Here is a 25,018-nt window from a genome sequence, read left to right on the forward strand (position 1 = left end):
CCTCCTGAGTAGCTGCGATTACAGATGCCCACCACCATGCCCGGCTAATTTTTGTATTGTTAGTAGAGACAGCATCTCACCATGTTGGCCAGGCTTGTTTCAAACTCCTGGCCTCAAGTGATCTGCCTGCCTCGGCCTCCCAAAGTGCTGGGATTACAGGTGTGAGCCACCATGCCTGGCCACATTTTTCTATTTTTAGAATTGATTTTTATCTGTTTATTTTTAGAGACAGGGTCTCACTTTATTGCCCAGGCTGGAGTGGAATTGCACGAATATCTTTTCATGTGCTTACTGTTGATTTATATATCTTATTTGGAGAAATGTTAATTCATATTCTTTTCCCATTTTTAAATTGTGTCATCTTTTTCTTTTTAGAGTTGTAGAATTTTTTTAAATATATATTCTGGATATAAATCCCTTATTAGATACATGGCTTGCAATTTTTTCTTCCATTTTGTGTTTTTTTTCCCCTATTTTCTTTATGGTGTCCTTTGAAATAAAAGTTTTAGATTTTGATGAAGTCCTATTTACCTAGTTTTTTCTTTGGTTGTTTGTATTTTTGGTGTCAAATCTGGAACTATTTTGTTATCCAAGGTTATGAACATTTGTTGTTATGTTTTCTTTGAAGAGTTAGGTAGTTTTAGCTCTTACATATAGGCCTTTGGTCCACTTTGAGTTAATTTTTATACATGGTGTGAGATAGGGGTCCAACTTCATTTTCTTACATATGGATATCTAATTGTCCCAGTACCATTTACTGAAAAGACTGTACCTTCTGGCCAGGCGTGGTAGCTCATGCCTGTAATCCCAGCACTTTGGGAGGCTGAGGCAGATGGATCACGAGGTCAGGAGATCGAGACCATCCTGGCTAACACGGTGAAAACCGTGTCTCTACTAAAAATACAAAAAATTAGCCGGGCATGGTAGTGGGTGCCTGTAGTCCCACCTACTCAAGAGGCTGAGGCAGGAGAATGGCATGAACCCAGGAGGCGGAGCTTGCAGTGAGCCGAGATCATGCCACTGCACTCCAGCCTGTGCAACAGAGCAAGACTCCATCTCAAAAAAAGAAAAAAAAACCCACGAAAGACTATACCTTCTTTATTGAATTGTTGTTGCAACCTTGTTGAATTGATTATAAGTATAAGGGTGTATTATTTCTGGATTCTCAATTCTATTATATCAATTTATATATCTATCCTTAGCTATATGTCTATATTACACTGTCTTGATTACTGTAGTTTTGTAGTAAGTTATAAAACCTAGAAGTATGAGTCCTTCAGTTCTGTTCTTTTCAAGATTGTTTTGGTTATTCTGGGTCTCTTGCATTTCCATATGAATTTTAGGATCAGCCTGTCAGTTTCTGCCAAAAAAAGTAGCTAGGATTTGATAAAGGATTAATTTGAATTAGATTGATTTGGGGAGTATTGCCATTGTAACAACATTAAGCCTTCTGGTCCACGTACATAGAATGCTTTTCCACCTCTTTAGGTATTGAATTAGAAATTTTTTCAATGTGTTTTACGGTTTTTAGCATACAAGTCTTATACTTATTTTAAAAATGTATTTGTTTCTTTGTTTTTGATGTTATTGTGAGATTTTCTTGATTTCATTTTCAGATTGTTTATTGCTAATATATAAAAATCCAATTGATTTTTGCATATTAATCTCATATCCTGCAGCCTTCCTAAACTTATTAATTCTAATTTTTTTTTAGTGGAGTCTTTAGGATTTTCTACATACAGGGTCATGTTATCTTGAAACAGACAATTTTACTTCTTCCTTTCCAATCTAGACCGACCGACCCTTCCTTCCTTCCTTCCTTCTTTCCTTCCTTCCTTCCTTCCTTTCTTTTTCTCTTTGTCTAATTGTCTGGTTAGATTGTGCAGTATATTGGCGAATAGGTACTGAGAGTGGATATCCTTGTCTTGTTCCTGATCTTAGGGGAAGGCATCCAGTCTTTCACCATTAATTATAATGTTAACTCTGGACTTTATTTTTTGGTGTAATTATGGTTTGGTGGAGCCTCAATCTCCTAGGCTTCAGTGATCTCCAACCTCAGCCTCCCGAGCAGCTGGCACCACAGATGCATACCACCACGCCTGGCTAAGTTTTAAATTTTTTTGTACAGATGGTGTCTCACTGTGTTGCCCAGAGTGGTCTTGAACAGCTAGGCTCAAGTGATACTCCCACCTCGGCCTCCCAAAGTGTTAGGATTACAGGTGTGAGCCACTGCGCCTGGCCTGGCCTTTTCATTGATCCCCTTTGTCAAGTTAAGAAGTTCCCTTATCTAGTTTTCTGTTTTTCTCATGAAAGGGTGTTGGATTTTGTCAGATGCCTTTTTTCTGTGTTTCTTTTTTTGATACAATCATGTTTTTTTCCCTGTATTTTATTAATACAGGGTATTACATTGATTTTCAGATATTAAACCAATCTTACTTTCCTCTTGTTTGTGATATACAGTCCCTTTTATATTTTGCTGGATTTGTTTTGCTGGTATTTCTTTGATGATTTTTTTGGTCAATATTTACAAAGTATATTGATCTGTACTTTGCTGCTGCTATCTTTGTCATGTTTTAACATCAGGATGGTATTGGCATCATACGATGTGTTGGGAAGTATTCTCTCACCTTCTAGTTTTTAGAAAATTTCATGAAGGATTGGCATTAATACTTTTTTAAGACTAATGATATTTTAATTTTTGTTTTTGTTTTTTAGGATTCTCCTTTTACAAATGCAGGAATGGGATCTAATCTAAATCTGTTAGGTGAAATTGAGTGTGATGCCAGCATAATGGATGGAAAATCCTTAAATTTTGGAGCAGTTGGAGCACTGAGTGGTATGTGGGCATTATGACCTACTATCTTTGGAAAATCATGCACGTGACCATTTCATGCCTTCTAAAGATGATTACAGTCTTTTTCACCATTTCTGCTTGGAGTAGTGTTTAAAACAAATATTCTTTTTTTATTGAATTTAAAACATACGTCTTAGTTATAAATAGTTTTTGGTTTGAATTTGATCATTCTCCTGTATCCCTTGAAGAGATTAAAGACATTTAAGACTTGATTTAGCATATTAATTTTACAATTTGAAATACATACTATATTTTTTGTTGTAAAAAATTTCAGGTAATATAAATAAAATTTACCTTTGATCCTCCAAATCTTTCCTATCTCATTTCCTTTCCCCATGGGGTTTAACCAGTAAAAATCCAGTGCTTTTATCTATATTTTTATGTAATAGAAACACAGTTTTATTTTGTGCCTGTATTTGTTTTCTTAAAAAATAAATGTGTTAATTATTATAAACTTTTTAGATTTAAGTATAATCTTTTGGAGATTTTTTTGACATCAGTACATAAAGATATGTCTCATGTTTTATAATTCATTTATTAAAGCAAAATATACATGAAGTATGTATTTTATGTGTACCGCTTCATGAATTTTTAGATGTAGACGCCATATAAGCCACCACCTAGATCAAGACATTAAACATTTCCATGTCAAAATGTAGAACATTTTCATAATCCCGGAAGGGCCCTTTATGCTTCTCCTTGGTCCATACTTCTTGTGCTCTCTCCCCCCGTGCTAACTTTGGGTACCATAGATTAATTTGCCTGTTCCTAAAATTTACATGGGTGGAATCAGACACTTCTGTGTCTGTTTTCTTTGGCTTAATGTTATGCCTGTGAGATGGATCCATGTTTTGTGTCAGTAGTATTTTATTTTTTCCTGCTTAGTAGTATTTCATTGAATGAATATACCATAACTTCTGTATTTACTCTCCTCTTAATGGGCATATGAAATTTCTAGCTTTTTACTTTTTTGAGTAAAGCTTCAGTGAATATTATCTTACATGTCTTTTGGTAGACATATGTACTTCTGTTTTTTTTTTTTTTTTTTTTTTTTGAGATGGAGTCTCACTCTGTTACCCAGCCTGGAGTGCAGTGGCGTGATCTCGGCTCACTGCAACCTCTGCCTCCCGGGTTCAATTGATTCTTCTGCCTCAGCCTAAGTAGCTGGGATTACAGGCACCCACTACAATGCCTGGCTAATTTTTGTATTTTTAGTAGAAACAGGGTTTCACCATGTTGGCCAGGCTAGTCTTGAACTCCTGACCTCAAGTGATCTGCCAGCCTCGGCCTCCCAAAGTGCTGGGATTATAGGCATGAGCCACCGTACCTGGCCACATATGTACTTGTTTAGGTACATGTGCATATATATTTTGTTTTAATAGATACTGCCGGTTTGCAAAAGTAATTGTTGCAATTTATACTCCCACTAGCAGTGTAGGAGCTTTTCGGTTACTCTGCATCCTTGCCAATTTTTGGTATTGTTATTGTTTTTAAAATTCAGCCATTTTGATATGTGTGTAGTGGTATTACTGAGTGTCCCTAGTGACTTATGTGTGTAGTGGTATTCAATTTGAGTGTCCCTAGTGACTTATAACAGCCTTTTCATATGCTTATTGACCATTTAGATAGCCTTATTGAGAAGTGCATATTTGCATCTTTTGCAGATTTTTATTTGATTATATCTTTTATTGATTTGTTGGAGTATTTTAAATATTTTACATACAAATCCTTTGTAAGATACATGTATTATGGATATCTTCTCCCAGTCTATGGTTTGCCTTTGCAGTCTCTTAATGGTGTTTTTTGATGAACAGAAGTTTCTGATTTTAATGAAGCTTAAGTTAGCAACCTTTTCTTTTGTGATTAACTCTTTGTAGTTTAAGAAGTTTTTGCCTGTTCAAAGTTATGAAGATAATCTTCATTCTTTTCTTTCTGTAATTGTATTGTTTTTATCCTTCACATTTAGCTTTCTTATCAAGCTCAGATTAATTTTTGTATATGTAACACAGGGGTCAACATTTATTTTTTCCTCATATGGATATCCAAATGGTCCATTACCCTCTATTGAAAGGAAGTCTTTTCCTCACAGAATTGTTTTGGGAAATTAGGTGACTGTGTGATAATTTGTTTCTGTACCCTGTTATGGCTGCTTTGTATATCTAGAAAACCCCATCGTCTCAGCCCAAAATCTCCTTAAGCTGATTAGCAACTTCAGCAAAGTCTCAGGATACAAAATCAATGTACAAAAATCACAAGCATTCTTGTACACCAATCACAGACAAACAAGAGAGCTAAATTATGAGTGAACTCCCATTCACAATTGCTTCAAAGAGAATAAAATACCTAGGAATCCAACTTAGAGGGGATGTGAAGGACCTCTTCAAGGAGAACTACAAACCACTGCTCAATGAAATAAAAGAGGATACAAACAAATGGAAGAACACTCCATGCTCATGGGTTGGAAGAATCAATATCGTGAAAATGGCCATGCTGCCCAAGGTAATTTATAGATTCAATGCCATCCCCATCAAGCTACCAATGACTTTCTTCACAGAATTGGAAAAAACTACTTTAAAGTTCATATGGAACCAAAAAAGAGCCCTCATCGCAAAGTCAATCCTAAGCCAAAAGAACAAAGCTGGAGGCATCACGCTACCTGACTTCAAACTATACTACAAGGCTGCAGTAACCAAAACAGCATGGTACTGGTACCACAACAGAGACATAGATCAATGGAACAGAACAGAGCCCTCAGAAATGATGTCGCATATCTACAACTATGTGATCTTTGACAAACCTGACAAAAACAAGCAATGGGGAAAGGATTCCCTATTTAATAAATGGTGCTGGGAAAACTGGCTAGCCATAGGTAAAAAGCTGAAACTGGATCCCTTCCTTACACCTTATACAAAAATTAATTCAAGATGGATTAAAGACTTACATGTTAGACCTAAAACCATTAAAATCCTACAAAAAACCTAGGCAATACCATTCAGGACATAGGCGTGGGCAAGGTCTTCATGTCTAAAACACCAAAAGCAATGGCAACAAAAGCCAAAATTGACAAATGGGATCTAATTAAACTAAAGAGCTTCTGCACAGCAAAAGAAACTATCATCAGAGTGAACAGGCAACCTACAGAATGGGAAAAAGTTTTTGCAACCTACTCATCTGACAAAGGGCTAATATCCAGAATCTACAATGAACTCAAACAAATTTACAAGAAAAAAACAAACAACCCCATCAAAAAGTGGGCAAAGGACATGAACAGACACATCTCAAAAGAAGACATTTATGCAGCCAAAACACATGAAAAAATGCTCATCATCACTGGCCATCAGAGAAATGCAAATCAAAACCACAGTGAAATACCATCCCACACCAGTTAGAATGGCCATCATTAAAAAGTCAGGAAACAACAGGTGCTGGAGAGGATGTGGAGAAATAGGAACACTTTTACACTGTTGGTGGGACTGTAAACTAGTTCAACCATTGTGGAAGTCAGTGTGGAGATTCCTCAGGGATCTGGAACTAGAAATACCATTTGACCCAGCCATCCCATTACTGGGTATATACCCAAAGGACTATAAATCATGCTGCTATAAAGACACATGCACACGTATGTTTATTGTGGCACTATTCACAATAGCAAAGACTTGGAACCAACCCAAATGTCCAACAACGATAGACTGGATTAAGAAAATGTGGCACATATACACCATGGAATACTATGCAGCCATAAAAAATGATGAGTTCATATCCTTTGTAGGGACATGGATGAAACTGGAAAACATCATTCTCAGTAAACTATCGCAAGGACAGAAAACCAAACACCACATGTTCTCACTCATAGGTGGGAATTGAACAGTGAGAACTCATGGACATAGGAAAGGGAACATCACACTCCGGGGACTGTTGTGGGGTGGGGGGAGGGGGGAGGGACAGCATTAGGAGATATACCTAATGCTAAATGACGAGTTAATGGGTGCAGCAAAACAACATGGCACATGGATACATATGTAACAAACCTGCACATTGTGCACATGTACCCTAAAACCTAAAGTATAATTAAAAAAAATGAGTTGGGGACTTTTTTTTTTTTTCCCATTCTTTGAAAAGGTTTGTATGTGATTGGAATAAGTTCTTTTTAATTGTTTGAAGGAATTCATAAATTATTTCAAATTAATGGGGTTTTCTTTGTGGGAAGTTTTAAAAAGTAGGATTCAATATTTTTCACATTCATATGATTATATTTTATTTTTCATGTGCATTTTTCTAGGAATTTGTCTATTTCTTATGAGTTGTCAAATTTATTTGCCTGAAGACATTTTAGTTAGCTTTCTTTATTGATTTCTAGTTTAATTCCACTGTGGCCAGAGAATATACTATGTATGATACCACTCCCTTAAAGCTTTTAGAGACTTGCTGTATGGCCCAGATTATGGTGTGTTTTGGTAAATTTCCATGTGAACTTCAAAAGAATATGTATTCTGGAGTTGTTGAGTACAGTGCTCTGTGTGTGTCACTTAGGTCAGTTTGGTTATTTATTTGTTCTGATCTTTTATATCCTTTCTTTTTTGTGGTAGTTAAGAAAGGGTGGTTCAATTAGTTTTAATTTTAATTTCTCTTATTATGAAGTTTTATTGGTATTTAATAAAATTTCGTGTGTTTGAAGGCCATTAGCATTTCTCTGTGTACTACCTGTGCATACCTCTTGTGTGGCTTGCCGTTTAACTCTGTTTATAATGTCCTTAATCATATTGGAATTAAACATTTTTGTTTGTCAAACTTACTACTTTCTCTTTCGTGGCTTTTGTATTTTGTGTTTCTTAAAGTCTCTCATAATTTATAAGCACAATTTACTTGTATTTTCTTCTAACATATGTATAGTTTATTTTTCATTTACCTCTTGAATGCATTTTTTTCTGAAATGGCTGCAAATTGTTCCTACATAGTTAATTGAATAACAATAAGTACAGTTTATTAAATGACAGTAATACCGTAGGCATTGTTCTACAGTGGTTTACATATTTATTTATTTATTTTTGAGATGGAGTCTCGCTCTGTTGGCTGAGGTTGGAGTGCAGTGGTGTGATCTTGGCTCACTGCAACCTCTGCCTCCTGGGTTCAAGTGATTCTCCTGCCTCAGCCTCCTGAGTAACTGGGATAACAGGTGTGTGCCACCACGCCTGGCTAATTTTTGTATTTTTAGTAAAGATGGGTTTCACCATGCCGGCTAAGCTGGTCTTGAACTCCTGACCTCAGGTGATCCACCCACCAGCCTCCTAAAGTGCTGAGATTACAGGCGTGAGCCACCCCGTCCAGCCCAGTGGTTTACATATTTTAAATCGTTTAGTTCTCACAATACCCTTATGAGGCCTATGCTTTTATCCTATGTAATACCGTTATGAGGCCTATGCTTTTATCCTATGTAATACCATTATGACGTCTATGCTTTTAAATCATTTAATTCTCACAATACTCTCATGAGGTCTATGCTTTACAGATGAGGAAACTGAGACACAAGAGAGATTGAGTAGTTTGTCCAAGGACATTGTATTAGTCTGGGTAAAACCAGAAGACAGAAACCATACCATAGGTTAAATAGAAGTTTAATATAAAGAGTTATTAAGCAGTGATTGAAGAGTAACGCTATGATCATGGCAAGAGAACTCAAAAATGTATCCTAGGGCAGAGAGAGAATACCCAAAGAAGAACACGTTTGGAAGTAGGTTTAGACTTCACTGAAGAAGGTGTGGCTATCATTCACCGTATGGCAGAGAAGTTGCTGGGTTACCCAGGCCATAGCTGGTCTACAGTCATTGTGTGAGTAGGATCAATCCTGTGAGGCAGAGGCAAGCTCAGGCTGGTAGGTGGGCACACAGGGGTCAAGATGCTGTGAGAATTAAACCTCCCTTGGGCAGGATAAAGATTGGGCTTTGGCTCACTACGCAGGCACCCCGTGGAACACTTGCTGTGTGTGCCTATGGGGCTGAGAAGTGGGTGTGGGGATCAATGACCTGAACTGGAGTATGGTCTCATTCTTTCTGGAGCTCTCAGCTATGCTGCTGTGGCACAAATCAGGAGCTGGAGAAAACGTGGTGTTCAAATGCTGGAGAAAGCTGCTCCCTGTGGGCGCTTAGCACAGAAGAGTACCACATTGGCCAGAAGTGAAGTCTGGAGAGCAAGATACACTTTCCTCCTACAGTGTTTCTTTAGTGTCCTCTACTGACAAAGCTTACCTATTGTGCTAGCTGGCAAAGGAAACATACTTGGCCCTTATCCATTTTCACACATCAGGCAACAAAGGGTGAATTTGTAGCTGAGAAGCAATGAACTGATTAACTGGAACAGTTACAAAGTAGTCTGACTCTTAGGCTTTTACCTCTGTGTTCTTTCTCCTTCTTATATGTAGTTTATCCTTTTCCTACTGATTTGAAATATTAAATACCTGAATTCAAAAGTGTTTGTTTCTGAACTTTAGCTTTATTCTATTTCATTGACATTTGTTTATTTTGTACTCAAACCACTGTTTTTTAATTAGAATAGCTTCAAATAAAAAACTGATATCTTGCAGGGTAAATAACTCTTCATTTTTCTTTTTCAAAGTTTTATTTTCCTGATTAATAGTCAGCTTCTCATGTATCATGGAAATCCTTTTGAAGTTTTGATGGAGAATTGGATTTATAAGTGTTAAATTGGATTTATGAGTTGTGTTATAAATGTATAAGTTATAACATAAATTATAACTTATAGGTTATAACTTATAAGTTATGACATAAATTTATAAGTTATAACTTAAATTATAACTTATAAGTTATGACTTAGAGGTTGTAACTTATAACTTATAACTTAGAGGTTATAACTTATAACCTCTAAGTTATAACTTATAAATTTATAACTTATAACTTATAAATCCAATTTATAACATAAATTGTTAATTTATAAACAATATAAAGTTATAAATTGGATTTATAAGTTGGATTAAAGATTTGGACTTATAAGTTAACTTGGAAAAGATGAATGTCTTTACAATATTGAATCATCACATCCAGAACTATATTGTTTTAAGAACAAGTAAAGAGATCAGATTTGGGCTTTTCTTTTTTTTTTTTTTTTTTGTTATTTCATACTTTTTTTGTGGAAGATTTGGTATTGAGCTACATTTCTACAATTGGTTTTGCTTGGAGTCAATCTGTTGGCCTTAATTTAAATTTTTGTAGTCTCTTTATATATCCCACTGATGATTTGTTTGTATTCATAATTTCCTGAAAGGCAGGAATATATTAGTGATGAAGGGTATGGTCTCCGATATTAGCTGCCTCCATGTTAAAACTCAGCGCTGTGATCATGGGCAGGCAACTTAACCCTCTGTATAAATGTTTTCTCATTAATCAGATAGGATCAATAAGTGTGGTTATATGACAGAATTGAAGGATCAGCTAACTCATCTGATAGATTTAAGAATTTGGCACTGGGCCTGGAGCACATTAGGAGTTACTTTCATTGCCTTCCACCATCATCATCATTGTCATCATCACTGTCATTGTCTTTGTCATTGTCATCCTGACAGTGTTTATCACACTCAAACTATCCTGTCAGTTCTCTTGGATACGCACTATTACCTCACTTGTACATACTGGTTAGCCTCTTGGAAAGAATCTGAACCACATTTTAGGTTACAGTCTTTTACACAGTTGGCCTCTTCTCCCACCCTTACCCAATTTGAAGGACATTTCCCCGTTCTGTCTCTTTTGTAGGTGACATTTAAAATTTTTGGCTTATTTTTCCCCCATTAATTTTTCTCTCCAAGGTCAATTTGAAGCTGTTTATAATCATGTTTATTCTTTAAAAGGAATTTATGGTTTTGTGGCCACTAAATGCCTGGAGCATGTATATAGTTTTGATAGTAAGCTAGTATCACATTTTCAGTTCATTTTAAAAACTCTATTCTGAAATCTATTAAAAAGGAACCTAATTTAAATATGTAGTATTTCAATTCAGCCTTTGCTTCTATAGCACATGACAAAACATGAGAATATGTGTTTTATATTCGTTCTTCTAGGTTTTCATACATTTTTTGATTTAACTCTGATTGCTCATGGTTATTAAGGGTTTTCATTAGTATTACTTGATATATCGAAAAAGAATTTCCAAGATATATTCAAGTTGTTTTATTGAAACAACTGCAAAACGGAGTGGGAAACTGGAAGACATTTCTGACATCTTTTTTGCCAATTTTTTTTTATAGGAATCAAGAACCCAGTCTCAGTTGCCAACAGACTCTTATGTGAAGGGCAGAAGGGCAAGCTCTCGGCTGGCAGAATTCCTCCCTGGTAACCACTTTGTTCTTCCCGACTTTCCCTCTCTTTAGTGCATTTTTATCCACAGAAGGCTGATGCCGTTGGTTACATACCAGGTAGCATGCCTTTGAGAAGAAGACAAACTTTGTTCCGTGATCTTGGAACATTTTGTCCAGCTGATAAAGTTTTTGATGGAAAAGAATATTATGGATTAAAGCAGAAAGGGGATCAGTGTTCAATTGGGCTCATTTTATTATGAAACTTAAACTTTCACATTGTAGTCCAGAGTCTAAAGTAATTTTTAATTTTGAGAAGTTCTTAGAATAAAAGTACATGGAATATAGTAAATAGCCCTTATGAACCTGTGATACAGCTTCAGTAATTACCAGTGTTCTGTTCTTCACCTGTTTCATGCATCTCAGTTTTTTTCCTATAGGGTTTTTTGTTTTTATTTTTATTTTGTTTTATTTTATTTTTGAGACAGGGTCTCACTCTGTCACCCAGGCTGGAGTGCAGTGGCATAGTCATGGCTCACTGCAGCCTTGACCTCCTGGGCTCAAGAGATCCTCCTGCCTCAGCCTCCTGAGTAGCTGGGACTACATGCGTGTGCCACCGTTCTTGGACATTATTTTTATTTTTTGTTGAGATGGGGTCTTGCTATGCTGCCCAGGCTCATCTCAAACTCCTGGACTCAAGCAATCCTCCTGCCTTGGCCTCCCAGAGAGCTGGCATTATAGGCATGAGCCACTGTGCCTGGCCCCTACAGTATTTTAAAGCAAATCCCCGACATTGTAGTTTACCCTTAAATAGTTTTATAAGTAATTCTGTGTTTGCAGAACATAGCCACCATACTGTTAGCATGCCTAACAATATTAAAACTTATGCTTTAATACCTTGTCACACTTAGTCTATGCTCAGCATGCCTGGTTGTGGAGGTTACATTAATGTTCTGTATTCAAAGTTGTGGTGACAGTGCTGTAGGAATCACTTTGATTCTACTGTGTTTTGAAGTCACAGAAAATAAATTAATATAGTTTAGAAAAATCTTAAATCTTTTACCCAGATAGATTTCAGATTTTAATTATATATGTCCCAGTTTAATTATGGCACTAGAGAGTCAATTATGAGAAAAATCTCAAATATTAATTTTTAATATTACATGTTTTTGATAAAGCAGTGGTGAGGGAAAGCAAATCTGATTTATTGAGATCCTTTCTAATATGTGTTGGATTGATTTCAGTAAGTTTCCTGATAACTCTGAAAGTGAGAAAAGCCGGGCGTGGTGGCTCACCCTTGTAACCCCCGCACTTTGGGAGGCCGAGGTGGGCGGATCATGAGATCAGGAGATCGAGACCACGGTGAAACCTCGTCTCTACTAAAAGTACAAAAAATTAGCCGGGCATGGTGGCGGGCATCTGTAGTCCCAGCTACTCCTAGAGGCTGAGGCAGGAGAATGGTGTGAACCCAGGAGGCGGAGCTTGCAGTGAGCCGAGATCACACCACTGCACTCCAGCCTGGGCGACAGAGCGAGACTCCATCTCGAAAAAAAAAAAAAAAAAATCTTACACGTGCTTTTCTAATGATTTATATTAAACCCATGCTATTTTGTTTAACTGGCATGAGATTACCAATCCATAATTTACTAAGTGTTTGTTCAGTAGGTGCATGTGGAGTCCTTCTATCCATACCTTTTTAAGGGAGTAATAAGTGCAAAGAGATTGTCTCTGGATTTATATTCTCTGTAATGTGCATTTAAACATGACTGTGTTCTTTCACCCAATATTTCCTATTGTGTATAAAACCTAATTAACATAAACTAAACAATTTAGAAGACATGTACCCAGTAGGGAGAAAAAGATGTAGTTGTTTGGTTGGCAAGAAAAATAGCATAAACCATGTAAAAAGTATTTTGAAGTTCACCTACAAATCTACCATAATCCCATTGCCCCCACTCCTCATGGCGTTTACCAAGCAGATTCTCAAATTTATATGGAGGAACAAGTGTACAAGAATAGTCAAGACAGCTGTAAAACAGATGAAAGAGTTGGACGTACTTAATGGATAGCATGATACTTTTATATAATACTATAGTAATTAACACAGGTTGATATGGATATGGATAAAAAGATCAGCAAGAACTGCAAGTCTAGAAGCTGACTCAGTGCATGAGGGAATTTGGTCTATGATAACAGTGTCATCTCAAATCATTGTAGGGAAGAAGAATGGTGTATTAAATAAATCGTGTTGGGGCAATTGACTACCTAGTGCAAGAACATTAAATTCCGATGTCATATCACTAAGAAAAAGCCCAAACCCATAAGTAAAAAAGTGTAGTATAAAAATATTAGGAAAAAATATGGGAGAGTATTATGACTATGAGGCAGCAAAAAATTTATTAAGTTAAAAAATAAAGCTAAGTATTGAAACATACGATAAGTGAAGATGTGTACCTATTATACAAGTGAAGATACTATGATCAGAATTAAAAGACTATGTCCTTTGGAACTGAGAAAAATTATTTGCGGGATATGTAGCAAACAAGATTATCCAGAGTGTTTATGAACTATAAAATATCAATAAGAAAAGGACAACCCAAATTTTAAAAATCAGTAAAGGATACAAATAGGCAATTTATGGGAAAGAAAATATTAATGAGATATAAATACATTAAAAGGTGCCCAATAGTATTAATCAAGGAATTGTTAGTAAAAAAAAAAAAAAAAAAAAAGATATTTTCACCTTTTTCAAGTAGCAAAATTAACAAAAACCAACAATGTGCAGTATTATTCAGGGTGCAGAAAAATAGGTTCTTCTGCTGTTGATGGAAACGTAAACAGCCAGTTGAGAGACATTTTGGTATCATTTATTAAGTACAAATTGAAAATGCACGCTGTATGCTCCAGCATTTCTATCCTGAGACCAAATGCCTTCATGAGAAGGCTTGTACAGCACATGAAGGCTATAGCATTGTTGCTTGTAGAATATAAAAATGTAAGCTACCTAAATATCCATCAATGGCTAAATAAACTGTTTTCTAGTTATGTCATTAGATAACCTGTGGCATTAGAAAAAAGGAGAGAAACGTGTGTATAGTAACATGGCTTACTGTTAGAATTAGTTTACTTGGGCTGCCTTAACAAAATACCTTAAATTCAGTGGCTCAAACAGTAGAAAAGTATTTCTCACAGTTCTGGAAGTTAAGAGGTCCAAGATCTAGGTTCCAGCTTGTTTGGTTTCTGGTGAGGGTTCCTTTTCTGGCTTGCCTTCTCACTGTGTCCTTACACTAGAGATAGGGGTGTAGGGAAGGGGTTGTTGAGAGAAACATTTCTTCCTTATAAAGACACTAATAATATCATGAGGGCCCTACCCTCATTTTATCCAACTCTGATTATTTCCCAAAAGCCCCATCTCCAAATATTATCACATTGAGGGCTAGGGCTTCAACAAATGAATTTTTGGGTGGACACAATTCAGTGCACAGAAATAGGTCTCACATTGTAGAGTAAATAAATCAAGTTTCTGATGATGTGTTCATTTCAACTTCTGTTTTCTTAAAAACGTTACAAAACACTATGATGCATACCTGTTTTCTGCCATCTAGGATAGGAAATAAAACACCACTGAAAGATTTGGAGCTGCCTAGACTAAACTCTGCCAATTTACATTTCTACCTACGATGTCTTACGATCATTCAATGAAACACTTACCAGGAGTAATACAACATCTAAAAATTCTTTCCAAAGTTAAAAGGGAAGAGATTTAACATGTACTCCTTGTTCCTTCTACTGTCCCCCATGCTCACCCTGACCCCCATCTCTGCCCTACCCCTAGGTAACAATAACCCTGATTTTCTCATTGCCGTGTATTCTTTCATATTATTACAGCATATACTATAATTTTCTTTGGATACATAAATATGTGCATAGATGTACAAAAAAGACTTGTAAAGTAGGTTACTAAACCCACTGTGATTACCTCAGGGGAAGAGGGAGTAAGATGAGGCAATTGTCAAAGGGGACATATGCAGCATTTTAATATTTTACAAAGAGAAAACATATGGGAGAAAGTGATAGCTACCTCTTTATTAAAATTATATTATAATGCTACACTTGTCTGGAACTAGCTGGTTTTCTCACAAACATAGTTTTCAACTTTATGTTTGAGTGTTCTGATATTTTAGATATTTTACATTTTCATATGAATTTTAGAATTTGTTTTTCCATTTCTGTAAATAGCCTGCCAGAATTTTGATTGTGATTCTAATATATGCATTTATTAAGATTTTTAAACCCTCTCAAAGATTTTATAGTTTCCAGTGTATAGATCTTGCACAGCTTTTATTATATTTATACCTGATACTTCATTTTTTTTTGATGCTGTGGTAAATGGAAATTAAGCATGTTAATTGCCAGCTGTTCATTGTCAGTATGTAGAAATGTGATTGATTTTAACATATTGACATTCTATCATGGGAATTTGGTAAATCTATTTGTTTTAGTCCCATTTTTATAGATTCCATAAGACTTTCTTTCCTTCTTTCTCTCCTTTCTTTCTCTTTCTTTCTTTCTTTCTTTCTTTCTTTCTTTCTTTCTTTCTTTCTTTCTTTCTTTCTTTCTTTCTTTCTTTCTTTCTTTCTTTCTTTCTTTCTTTCTTTCTTTTCTTTCTTTCTCTTTCTTTCTCTCTCTCTCTCTTTCTTTCTCTCTTCTTTCTTTCTTTTCTTTCTTTCTTTCTTTCTCCCTCTCTCTCTCCCTTTCTCTTCCCTTCCCCTCCCCTCCCCTCCCCTCCCCTCTTCTGTCTCGGAATCTCGCTCTGTTGCCCGGGCTGGAGTGCAATGGCATGATCTCGGCTCGCTGCAGTCTCTGCCTCCTAGGTTCAAGCAATTCTCCTGCCTCAGCCTCCTGAGTAGCTAGGATTACAGGCATGCGCCACCATGCCCTGCTAATTTTTGTATTTTTAGTAGAGGAGGGGTTTTGCCATGTTGGCCAGGCTGATCTCGAACACCTGACCACAGGTGATCTGCCCACCTCAGCCTCCCACAGTGCTGGGATTACAGACGTGAGCCACTGTGCCCAGCCAAGATTTTTTACATAAATATTATGTCTCCTGGGAATGAATATAGTTTTATTTCTAACCCAAATTCTTTTAACTAATTTTTTTCATGCTTTATTGCATTGGCTGGAACCTCCAATGCAATATACAGTAGAGAAGTGTGAGAGTGGACATCATTCCCTTGTTTGTGATCTTAGGGAAGAAGCATTTGGTCTTTCACCATTAAGTATCATGATTGCTGTAGGTTAATCACAGATGCTCTTGATCATGTTGAGAAAGTTCCCTTCTTTTCCTAATGTATTACCTCATTTTTATACTGCTATGAACAGATACCCAGGACTGGGTAATTTATTAAAAAAAAGAGGTTTAATGGACTCATAGTTCGACGTGGCTGGCGAAGCCTCACAATCCTGGCAAAAGGCGAAGGAGGAGCAAAAGTACATCTTACGTTACATGATGGCAGGCAACAGAACATGTGCAGAGGAGCTGCCCTTTATAAAACTGCCAAAGCTCATGAGATTTACTCACAAGAACAGCATGGGAAAAACCTGCTCCCATGATTCAGTTATATCCCACTGGGTCCCTCCCATGACACACGGATATTGTGGGAGCTACAATTCAATATGAGATTTGGGTTGGGACACAGCCAAACCATATCACTTAGTGTGCTGAGAACTTTAGTAGGAATAGGTATTGTACTTTGTCAAATTGCTTTTCTGCATCTATTGAGATGATCTTATAATTTAAAAAATTTAGTTAGCTAATTTAGTGATTGGTTGATTTTTGACTGATAAAGCAGCACTTGCATTCCTGGGATAAATTCTACTTGGTCATAATGTATTATCCTTTTTATATATTGTTGGCTTCAGTTTGCTAATATTTGGTAAAGAATTTTTACATCTATGTTTATGAGTGATACTGGTTTATAGTTTTCTTGTTATAACTTTGGTTTGGGTTCCTTTTGCTTTTTGGATGTGTGGGGATATATATTTCATCAACTTTTGGAAAAAAATTCCTCATTATCTCTTCAGATATTTTTTTCTGAATCCCTGTCTCTTCTATTCAGAATTCTGATTACACATAATTTCAGCCTCTTGTAGTAGTTTACAGATCACTCATGATTTGTTTACTTTTTTCATTGTTTTTTCTCTCTTTGTTTCATTTTGAATAGTTTCCATTGCTGTCTTCAAGTTTACTAATTATTTTTCTGTCTGATCACTTATTGTCTAATTACCTGCTAATCCCATTCAGCTTGTGTTTTATTTCTTTATTTATTGTTATTTTTATCTCTACAAGTTTGATTTGCGTCTTTAAAAAAATGTCTTCCATGTATCTACTTAACATGGTTAAACTTTCCTCTAGCTTCATGAACATATGAATAGTGTTATAACAACTATTTAAATATCTTTGTTTGCTAATTCTATCATATTTGTTATTTATGGATTGTTTTCAGTTGAATGATTTTTCACCTCATAATAGGTTACCTTTCTTCGTATTTTGCATGCTTGGTAATTTTTATTAGGTTTCAGACATTGCGAGTTTTACCTTTTTGGGTGCTGTGTATTTTTGTATTTTAAAAACTATTCTTACATTTTATTCTAGGATGTGGCTAAGTTACTTAAAAATAGCTTGAGCCTTTCAGTCTCACTTTAAACTTAAATGAGACGAGAAGCATTTGGCCTTGAGCTAATTTTGCCTTGCTATTGAGGTAGAATCTTTCAAAGTATTATAACAGATGCATCTAGAATGAGGCTTTTACTTTGGCTGGTGGGAGCAGGAGCTGTTGTTCCTGGCTGTCTGAACTTGGGGACTTTGTTTCTTCTTCTTCTTTTTTTTTTTTTTTTAAACTTTCATTTGTTCCAACGCTTTGGGTAATTTCTTCTTACACATTCACTGATCTCTACTTAGCTGAAGCTTAGAGGGCTGCTCTCTGCAGATCTCTAGCGTACTCTCTATATGCAGCTTTCTCCTCCCTGGTCTTGTGAACTCTGGCTACGTACTCTCTATATGCAGCTTTCTCCTCCCTGGTCTTGTGAACTCTGGCTACTTGGCCTCTCTGGATGCCCAACTATGTCACTTCAACTCAGAGATACTGCTGGAGCTGCTGTGCTGTGGTTTAGAAACTGTCTAGGCAGTAATGAAGGTGAACCCTGTGATTGCAGTAAGGCAGTCACGAGGTTCACCTTGTTTTCCTTTCTCTCAAGGATTACTGTCCTATGTTGCCTAATGTCTTACGTCTGAAAACTGTTATTTTCTATATTTCGTCTTTTGTTTTTTTCACCACGTCAAATAAGAGGGTAACTTTGTTCCCTGTTACTCCCTCTTGTCCAGAAGTGAAAAATCTCTCACATACCTGGAAGTTCACTTTCTAAATTATAATAGAAATTAGATGACTAGAAATATTTGGATCACATGTAAATAAGCTAAAAGTAAAAACATGATAAATTTGGTTATGTTGATTTAGGGTACTCAGGGAATTTTTTAAAACTATATTACATTTAGACAGTGAACTCTAGAGAGTTTCTACTATAACAGAACACCTTAATACCATAAACTAGTTAGCTTGTAAACAATACAAGTTTCTCAAAGTCCTGAAGGCTGGGAAGTGCAAGATCAAGGAGCTGGGGGATTCAGTGTCCCATTAAAGGGGGCATTCAAGAGGGCTCATCCCATTCAAGAGGGCTTCACCCTCATGACCTAATCACCTCCCAAAAGGCCCCACCTCCTAATGCCATCCCAATACCTTGGGGGTAAGGTTTCAAACTATGAATTTTGGGGGAACACAGTGGTATATGTTAGAACATTTCAATAATAAAAAAATTAAAACAGAGTGCAAAAGAGAACAGTTATAAATTTGGTTGTTATATGTTATTTCCAAATACAGCAAATTTTTCTTTATTTGCATTTTATGTGTTGATAAGCTTTAAATAATCAATAACCGAAGTTATCTTTCTTCAGTTTTTTGTATTTATGATGAGCAAAGAAGTCATAGATAAAATGGAAATCAGTTCTTGAGTCCAGAGAATTAGTTATGTTCTCCCATATCTTTCTCTTTGAAAACAATGTATTTTGATTATCGGGGTTCCTGAAGATCCTTGAGCGCTTTCTGAACCACTAAATTACACATTTTAGACTGATTATAGTCATGGTTCTTTGAAAATGGGAGGTTCCCATCCATGAGAACAACCACGAGATTGTAATTCACATGAGTACATCCATGAGATTGTAATTCCTATCACCGTATTTGCCCAGATAGTCCGTTTCAGGGTGTTTTCTCTGTCAGCACTTGCAGCTCAGTTCTTGAGAGTTTTTTTTTTTTTTTTTTTTGAGATGAAGTCTCACTCTGTCGCCTAGACTGGAGTGCAGTGGCACGATCTTGGCTCACTCCAACCTCCACCTCCCGAGTTCAAGCGGTTCTCCTGCCTCAGCCTCCCAAGTAGCTGGGATTACAGGTGCGTGCCACCACACCTGGCACATTTTTTTTATAGTTTTGGTAAAGACAGGGTTTCACCATGTTGGCCAGGCTTCTCTCAAACTCCTGACCTCAAGTGATCCACTTGCCTCGGCCTCCCAAAGTGTTGGGATTACAGGTGTGAGCCACTGCGTCCAGCCGAGAGTTTTAATTACCTCACCTCCGTGGTGGTTTCAATAGAGTGTTGCTTTTTGTTTTATAACCATTTAGATCTGCTTTAATGTAAACGAAGATGGGTATAACACAAGGAAAATGCTGTCCTTTAATCTAGGGAAGTTTGACACTCTATTATTTTGTTTAATATCTTGACAATTTTTATTTAATGTTTAGTATGCTTCAGGCACTGTTCTAAATGCTTGAGATATGTTGATAAAGAAACAAAGATCTCCACCCTTATGAAGCTCAAAGCTTTTAAGGAATTTACACAGAAATAAACTAACAGATACAATGTGTAAATTATCAATTATATAATATGTTAGAAGGTGGGAAAAAGGTAAAAGGAGCAGGATAAGGAGATTGTGAGTACCGGGTAGAGGAGTGCAGGGTAGTGGGATGCATTTTTAAGGAGGCCTCATGAAAGAGGGATATTTGAGCATGTGAAGGAGTTTCCCATTTGGGAAACAGGGAAAGAGCCAGACAGGGGGAGCATTCAGGGTGAAGACCCTGAGGCTGGAGCCTCCTTGGTATGTTTGTGGCTTTACAAGACTTTGAGTAGAGTACACAAGGAGGTAAGAGGAATAGGAGATGAATTGAGGAGTGGGGAGGATCAGATTCCATGGGAGCTTGTAGAGTTTTAAAAAGACTAGTTTTTACACTGGTCCTCACAAGAGGTTTTACAGGATTTTGAAAGAGGAGTGCCATTACCTGACTTGTATTTTACAAGGATTTTAGTGGCTGGTGTATTGAGAATTGACTGGGGTCAGGGAGTACAGGGCAAGGCGAGCATAAAAATAGTGAGGCCACTGCAACATTGTAGGTATCAGATGATGGTGGCTCAGACCAAGGTGGTAGCAGTGGAGGTGGTGAGAAGTGGTCAGATTCCAGATATGTGTTATAAAGGTAGAGTCAATGGGACTTTGAAGTAGATTGGCGTGAACCTTTTCTAAAAGTTTCCTCCTCGGAGAATCAGAAGAATGCTTGAGAGAAATTTGAATTGGTGCTGCATTTTATGTTTAGAAATGTGATTTTTTTTGACATGTCAGTATAGTTTTCAGTAAAAGGTTCTGCTAAAATGATTTCAAAAACAATTATATAATATTTTGTGTGATGATAACCTACTATACAGTACTGTTTTATGTTAAGGAAAAGGTAGATAGTTAGTATGCTTATCCATAAGATGACATTCAACTATTTGCCTTCCTATGAATATTTTACAGTGCCCGAAGTATTTAAAAACTTAAATAGTTGACAATAGCAAATTTATTTTACTTAGAATCAAACCTTTGAATGATTAAAAAATATATAAAATAAAGCTAAGAATATTTTGTAAAATGCCCCTCACTGATTCCAGATACTGGAATTGAACCCAAAATGACCAATGGGAGTGCTGAGAATATTAGATTCAACTCCAAACTTTTGTCTTGGTCATGTAGTTTACTACTTCAGCTTCTCTTTTACATCTTCTCATGAAGAGAATTATTTCTTTTATCAGTTGTTTTTTTCCTAGAAGAAGGAAATGCTAAAAATGCCATCAGGACAGTTCAAATTTGCATCCAAGCTCCTATTTCAGTCATCTTAACATTTGAACTTTATGTGACAGCTTTTCTTTGGAGTGGATTTCATTTCGTACAAGAATAGGAAAAACTTTTCTATTCTTAGAATGCTTTAGAATTTTTTTTTTTAAAGTAGAATTTTGAAGAGGTAAAGTTGTTTATTCTCATTGGCCTTCTCTCCTCTCTATTTAAAATAGTCCCTCCATCCCCATCTTTATGTATATTAGAAAGCAGTTATTGAGGTTAACCATTTGGTTTCCCATTGGAGCCATTTGGATATGTTTCTGAGGGTCTACTTAGATTTTGTTTTGCCAGTCTGTCACTGGTCTTATTAGCAGTCAGATCTTAAGACTGCAATATGTATTACTTCGAGTTTTTAATGTTGGAATGATTAAAATAACAGAAACAAAAAAATAGGGAGTGGAAAACTAGCAAGTAGGCACAAGTTCAAGGAATCCATTACTAGCTGGCTGAGATCTTTAAGAAGTTGGCTATGGAAGAAGATGGAGTGATTAATTATTATGGTAACTGCTTGTTATTACTATTTGCTTAGTCAAATTACTTAGGGAATGGGGTAATTATCCTAGCTATTTGAAATCTTTGAAAACAAGTCTTTTATATTTAGCTAGCAGTATCCTTTTATCCACTTCGTTATGTTAAAACTTGCTATTTAGGACTTAAAAGTTACTTTTGGGACATACCATAATACTTTACTTACCACAGTAAAAGTGATTCTGAAGGTTATGTATGTATTTTCATTGCATCAAGGCTTAGAAATGTAAGCATACATATTTGGGCATCTCTAGATGTACCCACTAATTTTGGATGGATCCAGATATTCTACTAGGTAATAATGCCAACTCTGAAGGCATTCACTTAATTGTAAACTGTTAATTTGAGTAACCAATCTTGTGACATTAACTGAGAACCCTGTTGGTCCAAGATAAATCTTAATGTTTTCTACTGAGAAGTCAACTATTTTTACATCTTATTATGTTGAGTTTGCCAAGTTTTACTAGTTATTGCAAATGGTATTGTAACATTCCAGTTGTAAAATTTCTAATTTGGGGAGAAATTTTCAGGAACTTTTTAGCATGCAGTCATCTTATTACTTTGAGGTAAATCTGGAATTATGTCCATATGCAAGACTTTTTCTCAACTGCCTTACCATATTACCTATATTTATTGCATATGTAGGAGAAGATGACACTGTGAATTTTAAAAATAATTTTTCTGTTGTTAGCTTTTTAGTTGGAGAAGGAGCCTACAGATGGGCAGTAGATCATGGAATACCCTCTTGCCCTCCTAACATCATGACCACAAGTGAGTAAAAACTTAAAAAAAATTAAGCTATATGAGCATATATACCTAAAAGTATAATATTGCTTCTGTTATGACCCATGTAGTACAGATATTTATGGAAGAATACTTATATGTTGAAAGATTTGTAGTTAAAAGATACATAGAAAGTTATTTCATTTTAAACCACTTTTGTATTCCTGAGGTCTTCTCACTGCTTCCTTATGCTTTTATAAAAGTATTACTAAAAGATGCCTTTTAGAGATTACTTAAAATAATTACTACTAATAAAACAATAATACCACCCTTCAATGAGAGAGAGACATGGAGAGACAGAAAGAGAAGAAAATATAGGTCAATATTTAACAGTCCTTGAGCTGAGGGAAGGACTTTTTAGATACAAATGCAAGGGAAGGAAAAACAAAGGTGCGACTACATGAGAGTTAAACTGAAAAACAGTTATCACAAATATGACAAAGGGGTAAATATCCTTAATCTATGAAGAAATTTACCAAATTAAAAACAGCACAAATACAAGTAATCGCCTAATATAAAAATGATCAAAAGTCTTAAGTAGATAATATAACATAACTGACAGGCAAATTCAAATTAAAATGAGTACATGTTAAATTTGTTCCCTTTTAACTTTTGAAAGATTTAAAACATATTACTCCTGGTAAGTGTTTGCACTTACATTGTAAGTATAAATGTAAATTGGCAGAGATTTTAGAGGACAACTAAGTAGTGTAGATAAAAAGCATTAAAAGCGTTGTTCTGCTTCCAGGAACCTGTCACTGGAGATAGACAAAAATTCATATAGAAGGGTGCTCAAGTGAGCATTATTAAGAATATACAAAATTTTGAAAAACATCTTATACCCAACACAGAGGAATATGAGTAAATAAATGATCATATATTCTTACAATGAAATGTTATGAAGTAACTAGAAATTGTTGTGAAGACTAATCTCTGATAATGATTAAATCTAATGACTTTAAAAAAAGTGAAAAATGAAGTTATAAATATGTATATGTTTGTGTATATGTCTATTTAAAAATATTTGCATAAAATGAGAAAGAAATATTAAAAACATACACTTTTTAAAATAAAAATTTTATTTTTATCACTGAAATCTGTGAATATAATTTAAATAATCAAATGAAAAAGTGAGGATTAACTCCAAGGAAACCAAGTTAGTTAAACAGGGTGTAATTAGCCAAGTATGGTCGTGTACTCCTATACTCTCAGCTACTTGGGAGGTTGAGGCAGGAGAATCCTTTGAGCTTAGGAGTTTGAGGCTGCGGTGGGCTATGATTGCACCACTGTATTCCAGTTTGTGTGACAGAGCGAGACCTTGTGTCTAAAAAAAAATTAGAATGAATATTCATGTAGTGCTGAAAGTTGTAATATAGGGAGGCTAGAGGGAAGAGAAATGTGTGTGTAGCAGTAGGGCTGGAATATGAGAGTTTTAAATTCCCATGATCCCTGTCACTAATTATGTCTTACAGTCTTTCCAATGGAACTTATTTTACAGTCCTTATATCAGGCAAACGAATTAGGTCATCTGTCAGTTCCCTTTTTTTCCCTTGGAGACAGGCCACCCGGCCCCTTCCAGTCTTGAGTCTTACTAGGCCTGCTGTGTGGCTGCCATCCTGGACTGTGCCTTGCTTCACCTTGTGATCCCCTTCACCTCTCTCCAGTATCAGGTTCTCTGTTTCCTGGATCTCATGTGTTTTTCTTCCTTATTTTATTCCTTATTGAGTACATACGAGACTGAAAATCAGTTTCCCTTAGGTTTTTGAAGAAATTGTTCTGTTACCATCTGGTTTCCAGTCTTGCTATTATTATGCAAGACTCACAAATATTGTGGTGTATTTTTTCTCTTTGGAAGGAAGCTTTTAATTCCCATGTTTTGATGATCACAATGGAGCATCTTGGGACATTTTTTTTTTAATTCTTTATGTTGAGTGCTCATTTTGCACATTAAGTCTGGACATTTATAGCTTCAGATTTGGAGAAATTAAAAGAAAATTTTGGGATAATTTCTTCCTTCACATTTTCTGTATTTTATTTTCCTAATACCTATTTTTTTAAACACTTTTAATTTTAGGGGCACATGTACAGGTTTGTTATATAGGTAAACTCATGTCACAGGGGTTTGTTGTACGGACTATTCGGTCACCCAGGTATTAAGCTAAGTACCCTTTAGTTACTTTTCCTGATCCTCTTCCCCCCTCCCACCCTTCACCCTCAGTTAGGCTCCACTGTCTTTTGTTCCTCTCTATGTGTCCATGTGTTTCCATCATTTGGCTCCCACTTATAAGTGAGA

The 25,018-nt window shown here is 36.0% G+C and overlaps 1 protein-coding gene across 6 annotated transcripts in view; it reads left to right on the forward strand.

Annotated features, from left to right (window-relative positions):
- TASP1 (taspase 1) overlaps nucleotides 1-25,018 on the forward strand; it is a 262,432-nt gene that overhangs the window by 51,254 nt on the left and 186,160 nt on the right. For 5 of the 6 annotated variants that reach the window (XR_009211478.1, XR_009211479.1, XR_004245959.2 and 2 more), the window contains 3 exons: nucleotides 2,716-2,836; nucleotides 11,106-11,190; nucleotides 22,634-22,713. Coding sequence is in view for 3 of the 6 variants with exons in the window: in XM_032142309.2 (XP_031998200.1) it covers nucleotides 2,716-2,836; nucleotides 11,106-11,190; nucleotides 22,634-22,713 (286 nt within the window). In the remaining 3 variants the exon portion in view is untranslated. The remainder of the gene's footprint in view (nucleotides 1-2,715; nucleotides 2,837-11,105; nucleotides 11,191-22,633; nucleotides 22,714-25,018) is intronic. The other variant, XM_032142310.2, reaches the window with a different exon arrangement.

Source organism: Hylobates moloch, unplaced genomic scaffold, assembly GCF_009828535.3.
Source record: "Hylobates moloch isolate HMO894 unplaced genomic scaffold, HMol_V3 SCAFFOLD_21, whole genome shotgun sequence".
In the NCBI taxonomy this organism is placed as follows: Eukaryota; Metazoa; Chordata; class Mammalia; order Primates; family Hylobatidae; genus Hylobates; species Hylobates moloch.